The following is a 20895-nucleotide window of genomic DNA, read 5'->3' as shown; positions in this document are numbered from 1 at the left end:
TAACACCAGGATCTCCACCTGCCAATCCAGCAGAAAGGCTTTTTATTCTTGGAAAATTAAAACAATGACAATAAAAGATCAACTAACCGGGTTCTTGTAAGAAAAGTCACCTTGGAAGGTGGTTCATCTACATGTCTCAGGTTCTGAGCTCCCCGCCACCATGGGAGGGACCCAGCTCCTGTGCTGGGGGGAAAGGAACGTGGTCAGCAGGGTGCAAGGGCAGCCCGGACCCTGAGGAAAGGGGCCATCTGCACTAGCGGCCATACAAACAGTCACCCACCTCCTCCCACCAGAGCCCAGTCCCAGGATGCTGACTGGGCCTCTTCAGCAAGAGCTTCCGGAAGGGCTTTCCCCCTGCTGGGCTCCTGGAACATTCTGGGTCAGCTCTGGAGGATGCTGTAAATTAGTTCACCAGGATGAAGTTGGACTTGCAGTGAGCTTTCACAAACAGAAAGAAAACAGGCACTGGGTTAGAAACAGGAGGTGAACAATGACCTTTAAAGTTGCAGCAAAGGGACACACATGTCAACCCTACCTATAAACTCCGTCACGGGGTCATGTTCACCTTCTGTTTTAATGGTGCCGGCGATGCTGTCGTTTTCCAAGATGGGGAGGAAAAGCTGCACAAAGTCAGAGGTGTACGGAGGAGCAATGACATCCAGTACCTAGGAGGAGAGAACACCAGGTCACTCCCCGCACAGTCTCTGAGCAGCGTCCCCACCACCTGATGAAATGGCAATCAGTTTGGAGAAAACCACCCTCCCCTCCCCACCCTTTCCACTTCCCGATGACAACAGTCTCCAAAACTAAGACACCCAGGTGGTTATGTAGGTAAAACAATATGGCTCCTGCAGGCGGGAGGGGCTTGGTAAACTGGTATCTAATCATTGCCGTCACCCCGATTATCAGAAAGCACAGGTCTCAGAGTTAGGTACAAAATAAACTAAATTTAAGCCAAAAGGCAACAGTATGAAACATGAAACAAACGGTGTATTGCTGACCTCAGTTACAAAATAGCGAATGAGTGAAATGTCAGTGTCCAGCTTCTCCAGACACTTTCGGATGTAACTGACAACAGGAAGTACATAACCTCGACTCAGCAGGTGAACCATCCTGTCCAACAGGGTCTTCTTCAACTCAAGCTACGAGAGCGGGGGCAGACAGATCTGTCAGAACGGGTCCTCGCCCCGAGCCTCCACGATGCCCGAGGGCCACCCGCTCACCTGCTCCATCACGTCCAGCTGGGAGTGCTCTGTCTCAAAAAGCTTAACAAGCAGCTGCAGGACCTGAGGGTGCAGGAGCTGGTGGCAGGTGCTGATCTACAAACACGCCAAAGAGAGCCCCGCTGAGCACTGCAGCCGGGTCTCTGGGCTCACCATCAGTGCAGAGAACCGTCAGCAATGGTCACAGCTGGCTCACGGCGGGTGCCCATGATGGCAGGCCTCAGCAGCCAGCCCGCAGCCCGTCAGCTTCTGTGCCATTCCTCATCCTTTCAAAACACTTGCTGAAAACTGCAAATCTATGGAACCAATGAAACTAGTTCCTTAAAAGGAAAATCCTCGTTAAGGATAGAAAGTAGCCAGCCCTGTACAGAGCAGCTCCTGCATTCAGTGAACAGATGTCCCGGCAGGCCGGGCCCGAGCAGGGTAAGGTACAGACAGTGCCATCCCTGGCCCTGTGGCCCTCCTACCTCATCCAGCAAGGCCAGGTGCACCGGGGTGTGGTCAGTCTGCAGCTGGAAGTACCTGGGCTCAGACACGGTCCAGTCCACCCACTTCAGCACACCCATTGCTACCACTGGAAACCTACGGGTACAAGTAAGGCACAGTGCTTCCTTTACATGAAGTTTAAAAAAAAACACCACCACCACCCAAACTAAACGGTTGGGAACGTTTAAAAACCCACCGCCACTCCGTCTATCCCAACAAGTCACTCCCAATGTGTTCTGCCAGGGAGATGCTTGTCCGTGAGTCAGTCTGAGGTCAGCATCCTCTCAACATGCCGTACAAGACCCCGACCTCCCTTATCGGCTTACTTTAAACCACATTATTGGTTTGGAAGGACAAGATCATTTATGCAGAACACTCAGGGAGCTCGGACTGGGTTGAAGTTCTATTTAGTAAACCCTTTCCTTGTCCCGAGCACAAATTACCAGGGGAAAGACTCGACTGCCCAAGGGATCGCCCTATTTGTAAGCTCTTCTGACTGTGGGTTTATACCATTGCTATGGTCACACGTCCTTTCCAGCTAAGCAATACCTTGTCGGCCTAACACGTACTACAAATAGACCCCTTTCTTTCAAGCAGCTTTTGTAATTCTGGTGGGTCTTCCTTTTTCTGAGGCTTAATTTATGAACAGACTTTTGGCAGGTAAGCAGCTGAGCATTACTCGTGCTGCTAAAACAGTTCAAAGTTCTCTATCTACATTTTAAAAAGAAAACATAAAGTCAATAAGTATCTCTGAAGCTTTCGTTACATATTTTTTTGAGCTTTTAATAAAATGAAAACTCAGACCACCCCCTCCAGAAGGATCCGGTTTAGAACGAGGTTCGATTTTGCTCACCTGATGCACTGATAAAGCGTGCTCAGCTCTGCCACCAGCTCGGAGGCCCCTTTGTTCTCGTTACAGCACAAATTGTGAACGGTTTCCACAGCTTTCGACGTTGACTTCAGCTCGTCCTTGTTGATGCCCACGCGTTTGTTCTGAGAACACACACGCGAGTCCGTGAATCCCGATGGCGTGCGTGGCCTTGCAGGTGGGGTGATCTGCTACCGGCCGCCTCTCCCTGCAGACCCCTCCCCATCCGTGGGGTCAGGAGTCAGCTCAGCTGCCGCACTCCAGTCGCCCGGCTTACAGAAACAAGCCAGGGAACCTGGGCCTGGGGCGGAGGGAGACCTGGTCGGTTTCTTTAGCTGCACTTTCAATTCCAGTTTGAAAAAGTCTTACAGATGCCATACACATTTCCTTGAGAGATTTAGCACTTCGACTATTTCATGCATGAACACTAAAAAAGATATTTCTGACACGAGTTGGGTTCATGACTTCTTGCAGCCAAAATTCCCAAATAATACCAAAGAGAGGAGGTTCCTTGTCTCCCAAAAAGCCCAGGAATTCTCAACTGATAGTACCTTTTTCCAGGTCTCAACCACACTTGCTGCGTAGGCCAAGATATGGATGTATTTGTGCTTGTGGTCCTGGTTGATTCTGGCCCCTGGCTTAAAGAGCGACTGCATGAACAGGTCCAGGAAGGCCGGCACCCGGATCTGAGGGGACACACGGTATCATTGGAAAGGAACGCATGGAAGAGACGTCAGGTAAGTCCACATACACTTAACGGCAGGAGTGAGGGCATGCCCGCTCCCATCCACCCTCCTGTGCTCGAGCTGGCAGGTGTCCCAGTGTGCGCGAGGGCCGAGGATGTGATGGGGAAGGACGAGGAAAAGGGCAGAAACAGGTGAACACGGATTTGTACTCAGTGACTTAAGAGAAACACGGGCTTTCCAAAATAACCCTTCTAATCGGCATGGAGGGTGTCCCACCGTATTATTAAAATGAAAGCAACTTACGAGTTCAACGGGGGGTGGGTCCATGCTTGTAAACATCTTGAACAGGACTGTGATGTCGGCTGGATTCAGGGCTCCTTTGGACAACATGGCCCCAAGGGCCTGACAGGCCCTGGGGTAGGAGGCAGCTGTACCCAGTGCTAGTGTGATCTGACTGGCGTCATGACCTCTTGAGGAAAAAAAGCACATATCCCATCGTTAAGAAGGCGGCGCCCTGCCCCGCCCTCTCCTTCCTCCTCTGCCGCTTTCCTTCCTTTTTTCACACCGAACACTTGGGACTGCTTGGGTCCCTTTGTTTTTCATTTTTCTGTCATTCACTGGGAACCTGACCGACCCATAAAAACAGCACTTAAAGCTAACTGGGAAGGACGGACTGGATGCAGCCTGCAGACTTTCCAAAAGGAGCCACACGCTTTTAACGTATCACTAAGACTCCATTAGTGGAGGATAAACTCACAAGGGCTCATTTTGTTCTGTAAGATACAGACTACAACATAACAATTAGACTACTGAGTAACTATTTCAGGACTACTATTATTTGCTATTGATGAATCCTAATATATGAGATTACAGGTTCACAGGTCCAGTGAATTGAACAATAATCAGTTACTTTACAAAATACTCATCAAAGCCAAACTTCAGAAAGCAAGCTCTCTACATGTATTTAAAATTACCCTGACTTTTCCAGATGTACTAGGTAAAAGGAAGTTTATGTATCTGTCAAGATAGGAGGACCCAGAGCCTCTGGTTGTAGAGAAAGGGCAAGGGGGGTGTGGGGGGGAATTTCGAGGGGAGCACCTAGTTAGGACCAGGGCTAGCAAAAACACGGCCCTCACTTCTCCTGGGCGAAGCGCTGCACCTCCTGAGCAATCCTACGCACGGCGGAGCCTCCCTGCTCTTCCTGGGCCAGCACCGACATCATGGCCTGGGCAAACAGGTACGTGTGCTCCCCGTGGCACACCATTTTCTGAAAAATTGCAGGGGAGAGAGTTTGGGCTTTCACGGTTGCAGCGCTGACAACTGTCGACAAAAAAGCCAGACCCCCAACCTTTCTGCATGCAAGTTATTTATGCTGGAACGGGCCTTCTGACCTGGACACTGTCTATAGGAAGAAGCATTTCATGTTTGAATATGCATGACCCAAAGCAGCCTCCTTCTAATCTGAGATACACAAAAGAAGGAACTTACGGCAAACTCAGGGAGATTTTTTTCAAGGTTTTCCTCTCCTCCATCCAAAATTGTAGCTAGAGAGGTACGGAGTACTCTAGAAAACACTTCCAACTGCTGGCAGGCTGTGGATACACTGGTTATCTCCCCTTGGTACCCTGCATCAGAAATAAGCTATAATACAAAAATAAGAAGCCAAACAAAGCATCAATAGGCAGTGACCACACACTGCATAGGAAGCTGGCTTATCGTCAGTGTTTGTGGTGAGGTGGGGCCGAGCAAACACTGCTCTCAGGTCTCAGACCTTTATTCTGATCCCGGCCTTGCCACTGACTAGGGCTGCAGCCCAGGCTAACCATCCCATCTTGGTTTCTTTGTGTGTCACATGAAGGGGACAAACCAGGCATTCTTTTTTTTTTTTTTTCTCTTTTTAAGTAATCCCTGAGCCCAACGTGGGGCTTGAACTCATGACCCTGAGGTCAAGAGTCGCATGCTCCGACTGAGCCAGCCAGGCGCCCCAAACCAGGCATTCTTAAAGATTCCTCTCAGCACACAACAGACTCTATAAATATGTTCCTGCCAAGTTTTAAAACAGAGTTCATGTTGATCCAAAAACACAGATATGAGGGTGCCTGGCTGGCTCAGTCGGTGGAGCATGTGACTCTTGATCTTGGGGTTAAAAGTTCGAGCCCCACACTGGGTGTGGACATTACTTAAAAACAAAATCTTTAAAAAACAAAACAAAAAAAACAAAAACCCCACAGATACATCTTCTATGCTTTTCTCTCTCACTGTTCAGACTTACTGAAGTGAAGTGATAGAGACCTTTACCAAAAACCAAATACGACCTTGCAGAAGAAACAGACCACCTCCCAACCAACCCAAAATAACTCCCGTTCTTCAGCACCTTCACCTTTTCTGTGACTCTAGTACTCTGCCTACCTTAACGGTGAAGTTAAGCATCAAGCAGTCTGGATGGGCTTCAGCCAGTTTGTAAAAAAGATCTCTCCACGTGGTATGTGCAATCATTTGTTCAAGCCAAGCTGGGGTCTGCCAACAAACAAACAGACGGCAAGATAAAAGGCCTAGCTTGAGCTTAAGTGAAGATGACACTGTATACACAGTGGCTGGCTACCCCATCTGGAAGAGCCCCCGAGAGCATCTAGATCCAGCCCCGCAGTCCCAGCCGCGGAAGCAGACCCAGAGCTGGTGATGCCACATGGGAGGCTGAGTGGCAGCGCCAGAGCCCTGAAGGCCCACTCACAGCTTCGGGAAGGCTCAACCGCACTTCCGGGAAACATGCCAGAGTCTAGGGAAGCCCACGGAGAGGGGCTGCAGCAGACGCACACCAGCTGTGTGCCCTGGGCAGGAGGAAAAGGCCGTGTAGTAGCACGGTGGCTTTATCCATCACCATGTGTGACTGACACACCCACGGGCTGACTCTGAGTCCACCTCTCATTTGTGCCAAGGCCAGGCTTCCCACCGGACACTCCCAGCCACCAACTGAGCGTGGCAGGGCTCCTCAGGCAGGCCTGTTCCCAGGAGACCTGGGCCTCACTGACACTGTGGAAACTTTCTGAAAATGGCACTGTCACCTAGGGCTCTTTGTCCCCAACCTTCCTTCCCTCCCTCCGGCCTTCGGGGGCCACACCTGCATCATGGCCCTCCGGCCCCTGCTCATCTTCTCTCACACACATGTCCCCCGTCATCTCCTGCACACACAACCCCGTCCTGGCGTCTGCCTGCTGGGGCACCCAGATGACTACAGCACTCCACTCAGAGCCTGTGCTCCAGAGTCAGCAGGACACGGGAGCTGGGGGTCTGCTCTTCCTCCTCCCCAGCTCATTACGTGTGCGCCTCTCCGCTCACGAGAGCTCACCACACTGCACGGAGCATTTAGAGGGCAGCTCTGACTCTACGCAACTCATCTCACACCCTGATTTTAGGACCCAACGCTTTACTCACATAACACAGCACACTCCACTGTATGCGTGGAACAAGCAAAAGATCCCAGGAACCCATATTAGAGAAAGAAGACAGACTCCTCACCTCTCCTTCTTCAGTAAAAATAGAATCTGCTTTGCGGGGGTCAAAATGTTTGATCAATAAACTCTTCAGGTGATTTTCCACTGTTTCCTGAACCTGCACTGGTTCAACACCTGTAAGAAAATGAAAACAACCAGATGGAAAATGGCAGTCCCTCAATCTGTTGTACTCCTTCAGGAAAAGTAGACAGGTGAAAAGTCTACATGTGAATCAAAGACCACAAAACTGCTTCTGACCACTTGGAATTTGGGACCACTCATAAAAATTACTATTTGTTAACCATATTCAGTGGTAAGACTCAAAAAGGAACACAGGGCGGAACACACAAGGATGTCGGCCTACATGGAAAGGCCAGCGGCATCTTGGAAACCTCAGTAAGGGCAAGGACAAACGGCCAACACAGACAGGAGGATGGAAAGACATTCCCGCCATGGTGGAAGAGAGCAGACGCCAGCCACAAGAGGCGCACTGTCTCTAAGTGCCGTGGCAGCCCTACCCCCTGATGTCATCCGCACCCAGCTCAGTGGACTTACAGGCTCTACTTTGATCATATTAGCTAAAAGCCGTAATCATACCCAGTCCCACATTATCCATCAATTACTGCCTGCTGTAACAGATCTCTTAAAAATGACACACTGAACATATACTGTATAATCCTATAATTCTACAACATGGTAGGGCAAACAGCTCAATGAGAATCACATTTGCAGGCTATCTGTAAACCTCCATTACTGAACCAAAGATCAGAATCAAGCAGACGAGGAGGGGTAAGAAGTTCGGTTCCGACTTACAGAAGTCTTCAAACCCAAGAAAACAAACAAAGCCATTCCAATTCATCAGCATTAAGATGATCCAAAGGTCTATAAAAAAGGTGTGGGGGGGGGAGTGACCAGCCAGGATGGGGGCCACCCACAAAGCACCTGTCTGAATGAGCCACTCAGCCAGCAGGTTCACAGTCTGGGCCACGGCCGTGTAGTTCTCAGATAAGAGCTGGATAACGTTCTCCGGAGACCCTCCTGCCTGAAAATACCTAGAAAAAGGAACAGAAAAGCTACAGCATGGGCATGGGGATCAATGACAAGATAGCTAGGATATTAAGATGTTTGGGGGGGGCAGAACTAGAAGCCTTCCATTCGAAAACCACATCATTCTCACTTGTGCACATCATCCTCTGGATCTCTGACGGACTGTCTCTAAGTTACCCCCAGCCCCCTCCCAATACAAATGACCTTGCTCACACACCTCTTCAGAGTGTTGAAGATGGAGGGCTCCATTATATAATCTCGGGTAGAAAACTTATGTAGGCATTCTTGCTGGACCTCTGCGTCATCTTCTCCCTCTCCATAATCCTCCTCCTGCTGGTGGCATAAAGAGCCATGTGATTTTTTTCATTAATACAAGTATCCTGTAATCTCACCTTAAATTTCTATCACCTTTCAAAATTGTCCCTCCCACATACATGATTTAATTGACTTTCACGACAGTTTCATGAAGTGGGCAGGACAAGTAATGGGCAGCTACGAAAATTGAATCGAGAACCACACACAGCAAGCAGGTTCGTGCTGTGCCTCCACCCTGGCACACGTGGGCACAGTGGCCACACAAGTCACCTGAGCTCGCGGGGTGGCCGTTTCCTCCTCTACTAAAGGTAATAATAGTGACTGCTCCCATCTGTCTGTTGTTAAGGACTCCGTAATCTAATTTCTGGAAGAACCAAGCAGAGTACCTGACACTTAGTAAGATCTCAATAGATACTAGTTAGTGTTTTCACAACTACGATTTCATATGTGCCCTTTAATGCTTTCCTCCAACAAAGACTGATGAAGCGATTCCTGAAGGCAAAAGCCATCAATACACTGTTAGAAAGTGAAGGTCACAGACTTGCCTCACATCGGCAGGCCTGGCTGGAGACTAGTCCCTGTTCCGGGTGGAAACAACCTTGGGCAAGTCACTGAATTTAAGAACAAAGCAGGATGATGATGTGATGACATCAAGGTCCGTCTGGCGTGAACGCTGTCATCCCAACTAACAAGCAGATGCTTTTTAAACGCTTGCTCTGTACTGAGCACTGTACTTGTCACCAGGAAACCTAGGACATATAAGACGACATACGGCTTTTTCCACCAAAGGACTTCACAAACTAGGAGAGACCAGTCTGCCTCTCGGCGACTAACATAATGGGGTAAGACCTGGGCCAGGAACCAGCAAACTACAGCGCAGGGCCAGATCCAGTCCTTCTGTTTTTGCAAATAAAGTTTTATTGGAACCTAGCCACACCCATTAAAAATTATTTTTTAAATTTTACATATTGTTTATGGCTGCTTTCCCCTTGCAATGGGAGAGTTAAGTAGTTGTGACAGGGACCTGCAGAGCCTAAAATATTTACTATCTGGCTCTTTACAGAAAAGTCGGCCCACCCCTGGTCTGGACTAACATTCTGCAAGCCGTGCTTTGGAAACAGATTCCTTCTATGGAGACTGGGGAGTTTTCTCTCAGATCTTACTTGTGTGGGGAGCCTTGAGCAAGGCTGTGAAGGAAGGCTGGCCTTTACCCTGAGACTCATCCTTGTGTGTCTGTATTCCTGGGCTTCTGCCCTAGGCCCTATTCTCTTCTACATCTTCTCTTGGGTAATGCCACCTCCCTGTTCATAAATCTAGGATTTAGCCTGGATCTCTCTCTCGAGCTCCACACTCGAGTGTCAGCAGTCCATTCTCATTCCCATCCACTGCCCACTAGGTCTCCAAACTCATGAGGTCCAAAACTGACCTCTAAACAGATTTTCCTACAACCTATATTTTAGTAAAGGATTCCATCATCTACCTGTTACCCCAAACCCAGAAAGCTAGGAGTCACCCTCAGTTTCTGCTCCCTCACTCCACCCCCACACCCCATCACAAGGACCCACCAATTCTGTCTCCCACACATCTATCCAATCTGGGCCTTTCCACCTTTACCATTCCTTATATTGTGCATTGCTTGCAGTAGCAAAATGCCCCTAATGGCTCAGTTCTCATTTCTTCCTTTCAGTCGTCTTCCACTCAGATGCCACAACGGTCTTCATAAACCACACGTCTGACACCTCTCTCTCGCTTAAAATTCCCAGTCTCCCTCAGAAAAGATATCCAACCTCTAGCATGACTTTAACCTTTCACTTGTTCACCTGGCCAGTCTCATCTCTGGCCAGTCCCCATTGGCAAGCTGAAGCCAGACTAAACTTTTGCATTTCAGTAGCTCTTAGCTTCTATCATCTGGATTTAATATCACTGTAGCCTCTTTACACATCTTCCTGTCTCTCAAATCCAGTAACAGGGCATCATGTGAACAGAATTTGTGTCACAAAATCTGACCTACCACTGTCTTTCAAAATCCAGCTCATGTCACCCCTTCAGTCACCTTTCTTGACTTCCTCTTCCTCCTCCAAGCAGTGAGAATGAACATGAAGTGAACATACGGTCCACCCCTCTCATCACTGAGAGCCTAGTAGGGTCAGTGGGCTGCATTTCGATCATGATTAAAGTTCTCCATGCATGAGACTCCCCAACCTCCTGCCATTCCTAGCTGCATAAGCTAGGGCATTAAACTGGACGAAAATGAGGGCACTGGTCTAGGTGGCCCTTCAATATGCCTCAGTTGTAACACTCTGGGACTTAAAGGCTCAATGTGACAAGTAACATGACATTTTGAACAGGATGCTCGAAGCACGAAGCTACCACGAAGCTCATTTATATCACGTTGATGGTCCAGCACTTTGATAAAGTGGCAGTGGAGACAAAAGGACCTGGGCTGGATCCCCATTCTTTCATTTACTAGTTTTGCAACCTTAAGCAGGTCACTCGCTTTTTTTTTGCCTCACTTTCCTCATTTACGAAATGAGATGAACCCCCACCTCCAAAGCTCCTGAGTGGAAGGGGATGATGCGGGGAAGCACCTAGCTAGCAGGCTCTCGGCCAGATCCGCCTCCATCTACCCCACGGTGAGCCTCCAAACACACAAACTTGTGGTACCATTCCGTCCCAAACTCCTGAACAAGTCACACTTGTCAGCAGCCCTCAGGGGCCCTCCAGAACGTGTTCCCTCGCAGAACCTCATGCCCCTGCGCTCACCACACAGGACTGCTTTCAGCTCCAGGAACACAGCACCTATCTTTGCATCTTTGTACCTCGGCTCCAAGGCCCTCCCTGGGCCACTGCCCCCTTCCAGTGGCGGACGCCCCACTCCATCCGCTCTTCCTTCACAATGTTGAGTTCAGTGTTTCCCACACGGGATGCTGGCTCTTGTTAACAGGCAAATCCCCAGGCTCTCCTCCAGGCCAGCCGTACGGGTCCCCAGGGGAGGGACCTGAGACGCTGCATTCTGAGCAGCACTTTGGGTGGGTTTTCAGATTAGACCAAGCCTGGGCCACGCTGGCAGAGCTAGAGCCCCCAGTGCTGACTTTCCAGCCCGGCTTCGAGGAAGGTGGGGACGACCCCTCCTCAGCCTCCACACCCCCCCTCCAGGTATGGAAGGAAGATCCTTTGGGTGTCACCTCCCTGGAAGATTGACTGAATCGACCCAAAGCCCTGAAAAGTATGGTTTACAACAGTAAAAACACATGGAAGAAAGACCAGAGTTCCACTCTTCCCCTCACGACGCTGACTTGGAATTTTTCAAAGATTTGCGTTGTTCAAACTTGGGGCTCTGAGCCCAGTGCGTCGAGTTCTGTGCCCTACCCGCCTCCGGGGGAAGGAAACAAGGCACCTGACACTGAGGCTGGCCCCAAGGGAGTGGCCAGCGGGCCCCTCGGGTCACGACCGGGTGGCCAGCACCCCTGCGGCCCAGACCCCCAGGAGCAGACACCCCCGCGGCCCGGCCCCCGCCCCAACTCGTCTGCAGCGCACGGCACCGAGGCCCAGGGAGGCCGCGGCGCTCTGGGCCGGCCCCGTTGGCCCGGGGGCGAAGGCGGGCGGCGGGCGCTCCGGGGACGCGGGGGGCGCGCTCCAGGGCGGGGAGGGGGCGGGGCACGCTGTGCTTGAACCGTGCGGCGACCGCGGGGCCGGGCGCGGCGGGGGCGGGGCCGGCCCGCCGGCGACGGAGACCAACAGTCCTCGTCGGGGACGCCCGCGCCCCCCCTCACCTGGCCACCGTCCGCCTCGTCGCCCCACTCGGCCGCGCTCCCGAAGTAGTCCTCCTCCATGATGGCGCCCGGCGCGGCCCCCGCCATCCTCTCCCGTGAGCGCGCGCGAGCAAGGCGCATGCGCACGGCGGGGAGGGGGGGGGGCGGGCGAAGGCACGCGCGGTCCCGCGGCCCCGCCCCCCGCGGCCGCGCGCCTGGGGCCGGGGAAGGGGCGGGGCACAGAGAGCGGCTCCTTAGTCGTGGCTCTGGTCGCCCAGGGCCCGGCAAGGGCCGGCGGAGGCGTGGCCTGGACGAGGGGGCGGGGTTCAGAGGGCAGCCGCAGGCTCCCGGCTCTGGGCTCCCTGGGAGGACCGAACGACCCGAAAGGAGCTGGGAACACCGCCTGGCTGGGTCCCAGGGGTTTTAGCTCCGGATAGAAGTTTAAAACGAGGCTCACTCTTGACCTGGGTTCGGGTCCCCGCTCCACTCCTTCCCCGTGACTTTGGGTCCTGAGAGCTTCGGTTTTCTCGTCTGACACCTGGGCGCAAGAGCAGGGCTGACTTACGGGGCACAGTGTCTGGGGCCTACGAAAATGTTTTCATTTCTTTTAAAATCAGAATACCAATAAGTAGTATAAGGATGAATCCAGCCTGGATTGTATTTGTATAATTGGTATAAAGAACTGAGGCAGTGTAATATATAATTTTAAATATTTCTTTATGGAAGAAGGGTGCACAAAGCCAAAAGTGCTCTCAAATGTCATAATGCAGCCCTGGAAGAGAGGGCCTACCTCGTGGGATAGTTGTTAAGGATAACTGAGATGATGCTTTTTAAGCCCGCAGCATGGTTGTTCCCTGCATGTAGTAGGAGATACAAAAGTGATAGACTGCTGATCATCATGGGAAGAGTTGAGCAGGGATGTTAACACCATCAGATCTGGATGCTTTGAGAGATAAAACCCATGCATCCGTACGGAAGAGTATTAGAGACATGAGCTCTAGAACGTTGGTAATGGTGACCGTTTCCAGAATGCTTACCAGGAGCTGTGATTTCATTCATTTCTTCTCTCATTCCTTCAACTCCTGCTTATTGAATGCCCCCATCATCTGGCCCTGTGCTACTCCGGCAGCTCATTGGTGAACAAATTGGACATGATCTTTGTCCAGGAGGACCCCACATTCTAGTGAGGTCTGAAGCTGAACTGAGGAGCTGAACAAGGAGCAAACAAAAGTAATAACAGAGGGTGACAAGTGCTAGTGTTTTGTGATCCTAGGAGAGAGGCCAACTTTGGACCATCAGACAAGGCTTCTTTGTGAAACTTATATTTGAGCTGAGAGTCATATGACAAAAGGAGTCAAGCGAGCTTGGACCAAGGAGAGAGCGTTGTGGGAGCCAAGGTTTGCCATGTGTCCTGGGAACGCAAAGGCCACTGGCACTGGTACCTGGCCAGCAAGGGAGAAGCCTGGGTGAAGTGGGCAAGGCTGTCTCCAGGATGTGGCAACTTGACCCCTTCGGGGGAGCGGAGGAGCGGGCCCAGGAAGATGTTGCTGAGCCCTCTAGCCCGTGGGTATGCCGTGGCATGCTGTGGAAACAGGGAGCCCAGGATGAGGACCATAATGCATTTCACTTGAGTTCCGATTGGGATGTGCCGAATTGGAGGTGCTGTCAGAACACCCAGGCGGAGATGTCTTGCAGGTGGCTGGAGGAAGTCTGCAGCTCGGGATTCCATGAATCAAGCTCTAGCTTCTACTCACAAGATTAAAGTGCATTAAGTTAACGAGTGCCCCTGCTGTTGGCTTGTTTCAGGGTTCATTTTCATTTGCTTTCTGAAAATGTTGCAAAGAATGGATGGTTGTTAAACTCCTACTACCTCTCCTCTTGGGTTTTTTTTTTTTTTTAATAATACCTGACTTGAAAGCAGGCAAGTTAATATGTGTATAACTAATTACTCCTACAGAATCAGGGATTATTTAAATCACCTCTCGTTCAACCTCAATAGGTTACTCATTATTAAATGGATTCACAAACAACCTTTAATGAAAGCATCGCATTCAGTCTATAAGTCGCAATGATTTAGAATAATTGGGTCTGTAGGTCTTGCCTCCCGAGGTCTTGTTGGCCTCTTGTTCTTTGGAAAGCCTTATCTAAAATGTCCAATTTAGCTTGCATTACTTAAAGTAAATAGTCATTGAAGATACCTTCCAGTTTAAGAGAAACTCTGGTGGAGAATTTCCATGGAAAGAAGTTGGTTTCGCTTAGTCCATTCAAGAAGTATTTACTGAGTTCCTACCCGATGTTCTGTGCTGCTACGGGGTTATAAACCACAGATACAGCCTATCTGGAGCTCATGGCAGAGAAAAAAGAAAAGCCATCTCAGGTGATCGTGTAGAAGGGAGGGGGCTCAAGGAGAGGTCAAGGGAGGTCTTTCTAGGGAAATTCTGTTTAAGCCAAGACTTAAGACTAGAACAGAGGACAGAGACAATGGGGCACAGAAGGAAACATGGCTGGAGGTCAGACATGAGCAGGGGGGTGGGGGGAGGGAGGGAGGCAGGAGAGGACTTGGAAACTTGCAAGCAGTTTGGACCTTATCCCCAGGGTAATGGGTGACCGTGGAAAGCTTTGAAACACGAGAGTGACGGGATCAGACGGAGGGTTTTCTGAAGGTCATTCTGGCTGCCCTGGAGGAAGGATGTGAAGGAGCAAAGTAGAGGTTTGGAGCCGAGCTAGGATGCTGTTGGTGGGCTGAGAAGTTGAGGCAGGCTTGAGGACAAAGCAGACACGTGGGAGAGCGTTAGCAGGCCAGATGACGGGGCTTATAGGGTTTTACCAGTGAGTGTATAACAAACACCCAAATGTTTACATTCTTCGTTTCGCTTTCTCGCTTCAGCCCACTCCTCTCTGTCTTCTCTCTCCTTCATGCCACTGAACCACAGTTGCCGATACCAACAGCTTTCCCTCTCCAGAAACACTGCCCCGTCTTCATCTGGTTGATGGTGCAAGAGTAACTGGCACAGATAGCTCCAGACTTCTCGAAATATTAACCCTTCTCTGCATCCGAGGCAACGGCCTTTCCTGGTTCTCCTCCTACTTCCTCAGCTCTTCCTTCTCGGACTTCTCGCCCTGAGCTGTCCCTCTACTTGTTCTCTAGATCCTGCAGGTCCTCGGGACGTAGGCTTGGACCCTCCTCTGCTCCCACCTCTCCTCCTGGGGATTCTTACCCATCCCCCATCTTAAAACCATCTAGATGCTGAGAACTCTCACATTCGTATCTCCAGCCCTGTGTCTTCGGTGATCTAACTGACCTAACTGTCCCTTGGCCTGACCATTAGGTTTCCCTATGGGCATCTCCACATCTGCACGAGCATCCCAAATGTGGTGCTTCTGTAGTCTCCTTCCCGCAGGAAAGGGGGCCACCAGCTCCACAGTTAGCTTGACCAAGTACCTGGAAGTCATCCTTAATTCTGTGGTGCCCCACCCCCGTCCAAGGCTAAGGCAAGTTCTGTATCGGGTCCGCTCTAAAAGCATACGTCAAATCTATTCACTTCTGTCTCCCTGGCTGTCACCTAGTCCAGGTCTCCACTAGCCCTCACTCAGACCTCTGCAATAGCATTGAACAAACCAACTACATCTATCCTTGCTCCATTACAGTCCATTCTCCAAACATCCACAGAGTTTTTTCTTTTTTAATTTTGCGAAATCACTTTATCATAAAAGAAAATCCAAAGATTGCAAAGCTCCTCCTATTTTTTGCTATAATTTGTGTCCTTATGATGCAAATAAAATGGACAAATACTTACTGAACTTCTAGATGCAAGGTTCGGTGCCAAGGTTCAGGAACAAGGTGACCAAGGGGAGTATGCCATCAAGGAGCCAAGAACCCGTGGAGGAGACATGACAGGCATATAGATGCTTTAACATGAGGGTGAAGGTGGCCTGCTGGGAGACAAGTGTTGATGAGCTCTCTCAGAATTCAGAAGAGGAAGCTCTTATGATCTCTGGCTGAGATGGGCTGTTTCATGGAAAAAAATGGTCTGGGCAGGTACTTGAGGAATTTGAACGTGTTGAGATTGGAGGAAAGAGCATTTTCGGGAGAAGGAAGAAAAAGAAAAGGCATGGGGAAGAAGAATGTCTCTGTTTGGTTGATCCACGGGAAAAGGAAAGTGGCAGTTGGGAGACAAGGCTGGAATGTAGCATGAGATCCTGGAATGCCTTGAATTCCACGCTACAGATTCTAGCCTTCATCCTATAGAGTACAGGCAGTGGAAAACTATGAAGGCGTTTGAGCAGGAAAATCACATGGACAAACCTTAATATGATGAGAATAATCTGGCAGCTGTGCCTATAATGACTTAGAAAGGACAGTTCCCACCCCTTAATTTCCTTCCGCTTCTCCAAAGTGACTCGTTTGCCATCACAAAATTTTCTAGTGCTCATCTCTTCAAGAGGTGGTGCTTAATTTTCTCTCTCCCTGAGTGTGGACTGAACTTAGCTATTCCCTTCTAATGAATGCAGTGGACCAGGGGCGCTGTAAGTCTTCTCAGACTAGGTTCATCTTGGCCACTCTGTCTCTTGCATTACTTGCTTTGGAGGAAGACAGATGCCAGGTCATGGGCAACCCTCTGGAGAGATCCAGATGGTGAGGAACAGAGGCCTCCTACAGTAGCCAAGGAAGTGAACTTGGAAGTTGATCTTGACCCCCGGTCCAGTCCCAGGTGACAACCTGACTGCAACCTCACAAGAGAACTTGCGTCAGAAGCATGAAGCTAAAACGCTTCGAGATTTCTGCCCTACATAAACCATGAGATAATAGATATGTGTTGTGTGGGTTTTTTTTAAGATTTTATTTATTTATTTATTTATTTATAAAGATTTTATTTATTTGACAGAGAGAAAGACAGTGAGAGAGGGAACACAAGCAGGGGGAGTGGGGGAGGGAGAAGCAGGCTTCCCGCGGAGCAGGGAGCCCGTCGCGCGGCTTGATCCCAGGACCCTGGGATCATGACCCGAGCTGAAGGCAGATGCCCAACGACTGAGCCACCCAGGCGGCCCTAAGATTTTATTTATTTATTTGAGAGAGAATGAAATAGAGAGAGAGAGAGCATGAGACGGGGGAGGGTCAGAGGGAGAAGCAGACTCCCCGCTGAGCAGGGAGCCCGATGCGGGACTCGATCCCGGGACTCCAAGATCCTGACCCGAGCTGAAGGCAGTCGCTTAACCAACTGAGCCACCCAGGCACCCCAATATGTGTTGTGTTTAAGCCAATAAATTTGAGGCAATTTCTTATGAGCAATACTTAACAAATACAAGTATCCAGAGCGTTTTTTTTAAAAGCATAGGGGCGCCTGGGTAGCTCAGATGGTTAAGCATCTGCCTTCAGCTCAGGTCATGATCCCGGGGTCCTGGGATCAAGCCCCGCATCTGGCTCCCTGCTAGACGGGGAGACTGCTTCTCCCTCTGCCTCTGCCTCTCTCTCTCTCTCTCTCTCTCTCTCTCTCTCTGACTCTCATGAATAAATAAATAAAACATTTACAAAATAAAAAATAAAAACATAAATCAGGGGCACCTGGGTGGCTCAGTTGGTTAAGTGCCTTCAGTTCAGGTCATGATCCTGGGGTCCTGGTGCCCTGCTCAGCAGGGAGTCTGCCTCTCCCTCCCCTGCTGCCCTCTCTCCCAGCTCATGCTTGCTCTCTCGCTCTCTCTATCTGAAATAAATAAAATCTTTTTTTTAAAAAGCTGGACAAAACTGTCAAAAATGCCATTATAACCCACTGGAAATTGGTCAAAGGCATACAACAAACTGAGAAGGTTTATTTTTTTTAAAAGATTTTATTTATTTATTTGAGAGAGAGAGAATGAGAGATAGAGAGCACGAGAGGGAAGAGGGTCAGAGAGAGGAGCAGACTCCCTGCTGAGCAGGGAGCCTGATGTGGGACTCGATCCCAGGACTCCAGGATCATGACCTGAGCCGAAGGCAGTCGCTTAACCAACTGAGCCACCCAGGCGCCCCAAACTGAGAAGGTTTATTAATGAAAATTACTAAACTTCAGTTAAGAATAGTGTGAAATCGGTGACATTTTTGCCTGTGCATGCTCTTCTTTTTTAAGATTTTATGTTTAAGTCATCTCTGCACCCAACATGGGACTCAAACTCACAACCCCGAGATCAAGAGTCACACATTCCACCAGCTCAGCCAGCCAGGTGCGCCAGGATGCTCTTCTTCTGGAAAGCAAAAAGGAAAGACCAAAAGTGACAAAGACAAGAAAGGAACAGAGAAAATCTCCAGAAACAATAACAAAAGAAGTAACAAAATGGCACTAAATACATATCTATCAATAATTACTCTGAAAACGTAAATGGACTAAATGTTCCCATCAAAAGACCTAGGGTGTCAGAATGGATTAAAAACAAAAAAAACAAAAAACAAGACCCATCTATATACTGCCTACAAGAGACTCATTTTAGACCTAAAGACACCTGCAGATTGAAACTAAGGGGATGGAGAAATATTTACCATGCAAATGGACATCAAAAGGAAGCAACAAGGGAAATACAATTAATGATTGACCTCTCATCAGAAATAATGTAGACCAAAAGCAGTGGGATGACATACTCAAAATGCTGAAATAAAACAAACTGTCAAGCAAGAATTCTATAGCTAACAAATATAAAAAACGAAGTTAAAATAAATATACTTGCAGATAAACAAAGACTGAAAAATTTGTTGCTAACAGACCTGCCTTCCAAGAAATACTAAAAGAAGTTCTTCAAGTCGAAATTAACACTAGACAGTAACTTGAACTCATGAGAAGATATGAAGAATACCAGAAATGGTAAATATAAAAGATTCTATAAGTAGATTTCACCTCTTCTCTTGCCTTTTAAAAATATATAAGATTGGGCAAAGCAATAATTCTAACACTGTGTGGTTGGTTTTATAATGGCACAAAAGATGGGGTGAAAAATGAGACAGGCTTGGAGAAAGTTCCTGTATGTTACTGAAATTTGGTATTCTGAAGCAGAGTGTGCTAAATTAAAATGCATGTTGTAATCCTTAGAGCAACCACTAATAAAATAACTCAAAAAAATAGTAAAAAAAAAATTAACCGACAAATCAAAGTGATCCATGAAAACATATTTAACATAAAATAAGACAGCAAAGGAGAATGAAAGAGAGACATATGACAAATAGAAAACAAATAGCAAAATGACAGGCATAAATCTAATCGTATCAGCAATGTCCTTAAATGTAAATAGACTAAATACTTTAAAAAACCGAGATTGTCAGAATGGCTGAAAAAGCAAGACCCAACTATATGCTATCTATAAACTGAAGCACCATAGATTCAAAGACATAAATGAATTGAAAGCAGAGGGATAGAAAAAAAGATATACCATGCAAACAGTAACCATAAGAAAGCTGGAGTTTCAATATTAATATCGGACAAATAAGGTCACCTGGGTGGCTCAATTGGTTAAGCGTCTTGCCTTCAGCTCAGGCCATGATCCTGGGGTCCTGGGATCTAGCCCCGCGTCCAGCCCCCTGCTCAGCGGGAAGTCTGCTTCTCCCTCTCCCTCTGCCTGCCACTCCCCCTGCTTGTGCTCTCTCTCTCTCAGTCAAATAAATAAATAAAATCTTTTAAAAATACCAGACAAATAGACTTTAAGACATATAATGATAAGTGGTCAATACATGAGTTAGATATAATAATTATAAATATATGTGGATGTTATCAACCTCTCTTGATTAGCCCAAAGAAGTGAGGGAGGGGCGCCTGGGTGGCTCAGTCGTTAAGCGTCAGTCTTCAACTCAGGTCATGATCCCAGGGTCCTGGGATCAAGTCCCGCATCAGGCTCCCTGCTCTGCGGGAAGCCTGCTTCTCCCTCTCCCTGTCCCCCTGCTTGTGTTCCCTCTCTCGCTGTGTCTCTCCCTGTCAAATAAAATCTTAAAAAAAAAAAAAAAACCAAAGAAGTGAGGGAAAGGTTGACTTAACTGAAAGGAAAAATAGACAATCCAATAAAAATAGTTGCAGACTTCAATACCTCACTCTCAATAATTACTAAACAACTGGACAAAAAAGTCAACGAGAGTAGGATTGTAAGATGGCACTACCGCTATGGAAAACAATATGGCAGTCCCTCCAAAAATTAAAAACAGTATTACCATGTGATCCAGCAATTCCATTTCTGAGTGTATATCCAAGAGAACGGAAAACAGGGTCTCAAAGAGATATCTGCATACTCATGCTCATAACCGGCAAGAGTGGAAGTAACCCAAATGCCCACTGATGGGTGACTGAATATACAAAATGTGGTGTGCACATACAATGGAATAGTCCAGTCGTTAAAGGGTAAGAAACCCTATCACATGCTACTTCATGGATAATCCTGTGGACATTATGGTAAGTGAAATAAGTCAGTCACAAACAGGTAAATACTGTATGAGCCCACTTATAGGAGATACCTAAAATAATCAGGTTCATAGGCACAGAAAGTAGGATCGTGGTTACGAGGGCTAAGGGGAGTTGTTTTTAGTGGGTATAGAGTTTCAGTTTTGCAAAATGATAAAGTTTTTGTATTTTGAGATGGGTATCTCAACAATATTGCATGAATGAATATATTTAATATTACTAAACTGTACACTCAAAAATGGTTAAGATGGTAAATTTTCTGTTATGTGTTTTTATCACAGTTTTAAAAAATCAACAGAGATATGGAAGACTTGAACAACACTATCGACCAGCTTGACCTTACATTTATGGAAAACACCCAAAGGCTAAAGAATACATGTTCTTAGAATGCCTGGGTGGCTCAGTCGGTTGAGTGTCCGGCTCTTGGTTTTGGCTCAGGTCGTGATCTCATGGGTGCTGGGATAGAGCCCCAAGTGGGCCTCCGTGCTCAGTGGGGAGTCTGCTTGGGATGCTCTCTCTCCCTCTCCCTCTGCCCTTCACCACCACATGCACACACACTCTGTCTCTCTCAAATAAATAAATCTTAAAAAAAAAGAATACAATTTCTTTTCAAGAGCAC

The 20895-nt window shown here is 48.4% G+C and overlaps 1 protein-coding gene across 3 annotated transcripts; it reads right to left on the bottom strand.

Moving 5' to 3' along the window:
* Positions 1 to 13: 13 nt before the first annotated feature.
* Positions 14 to 12009, bottom strand: NELFCD (negative elongation factor complex member C/D). 3 transcript variants are annotated; one of them, XM_028089110.2, is made up of 15 exons: positions 11890 to 12009; positions 8019 to 8134; positions 7697 to 7806; positions 6780 to 6889; positions 5673 to 5780; positions 4752 to 4904; positions 4400 to 4530; positions 3567 to 3732; positions 3129 to 3263; positions 2563 to 2702; positions 1691 to 1805; positions 1224 to 1319; positions 1002 to 1142; positions 536 to 665; positions 14 to 438 (listed from the first exon to the last, which is right to left on the bottom strand). In XM_028089110.2, exons 1-15 carry the CDS (start codon positions 12007 to 12009, stop codon positions 404 to 406), a joined length of 1806 nt encoding a protein of 601 aa, XP_027944911.2. In that variant the 3' UTR covers positions 14 to 403. The 3 variants fall into 3 exon arrangements, with proteins under 3 accessions (XP_027944911.2, XP_027944912.2, XP_027944913.2); XM_028089111.2 differs by having other exon boundaries at positions 8019 to 8131; positions 11890 to 11991; XM_028089112.2 differs by lacking the exon at positions 14 to 438 and having other exon boundaries at positions 542 to 665; positions 1091 to 1142; positions 11890 to 11991.
* Between the last annotated feature and the right edge of the window lie 8886 nt (positions 12010 to 20895).

The sequence above is a fragment of the Eumetopias jubatus genome, unplaced genomic scaffold (genome assembly GCF_037043125.1).
Source record: "Eumetopias jubatus isolate StellerSeaLion01/CBP00866 unplaced genomic scaffold, mEumJub1_p1.0 scaffold_9, whole genome shotgun sequence".
Classification (NCBI taxonomy): domain Eukaryota; kingdom Metazoa; phylum Chordata; class Mammalia; order Carnivora; family Otariidae; genus Eumetopias; species Eumetopias jubatus.
The sequence above is the reverse complement of the archived record's forward strand: the minus strand, read 5'-3'. Positions and strand labels throughout refer to the sequence as shown.

Excerpts from the sequence above, each read along its gene's own strand:
- NELFCD (XM_028089110.2), bottom strand. The coding sequence starts at position 12,009 with ATGCGCCTTGCTCGCGCGCGCTCACGGGAGAGGATGGCGGGGGCCGCG. Across the intron at positions 6,890-7,696 it reads TGAGTGGCTCATTCAGACAG|GTGTTGAACCAGTGCAGGTT; the intron begins GTGCTTTGTGGG and ends ATTTTCTTACAG. Across the intron at positions 1,320-1,690 it reads ACCTGGCCTTGCTGGATGAG|ATCAGCACCTGCCACCAGCT; the intron begins GTAGGAGGGCCA and ends GCGTGTTTGTAG.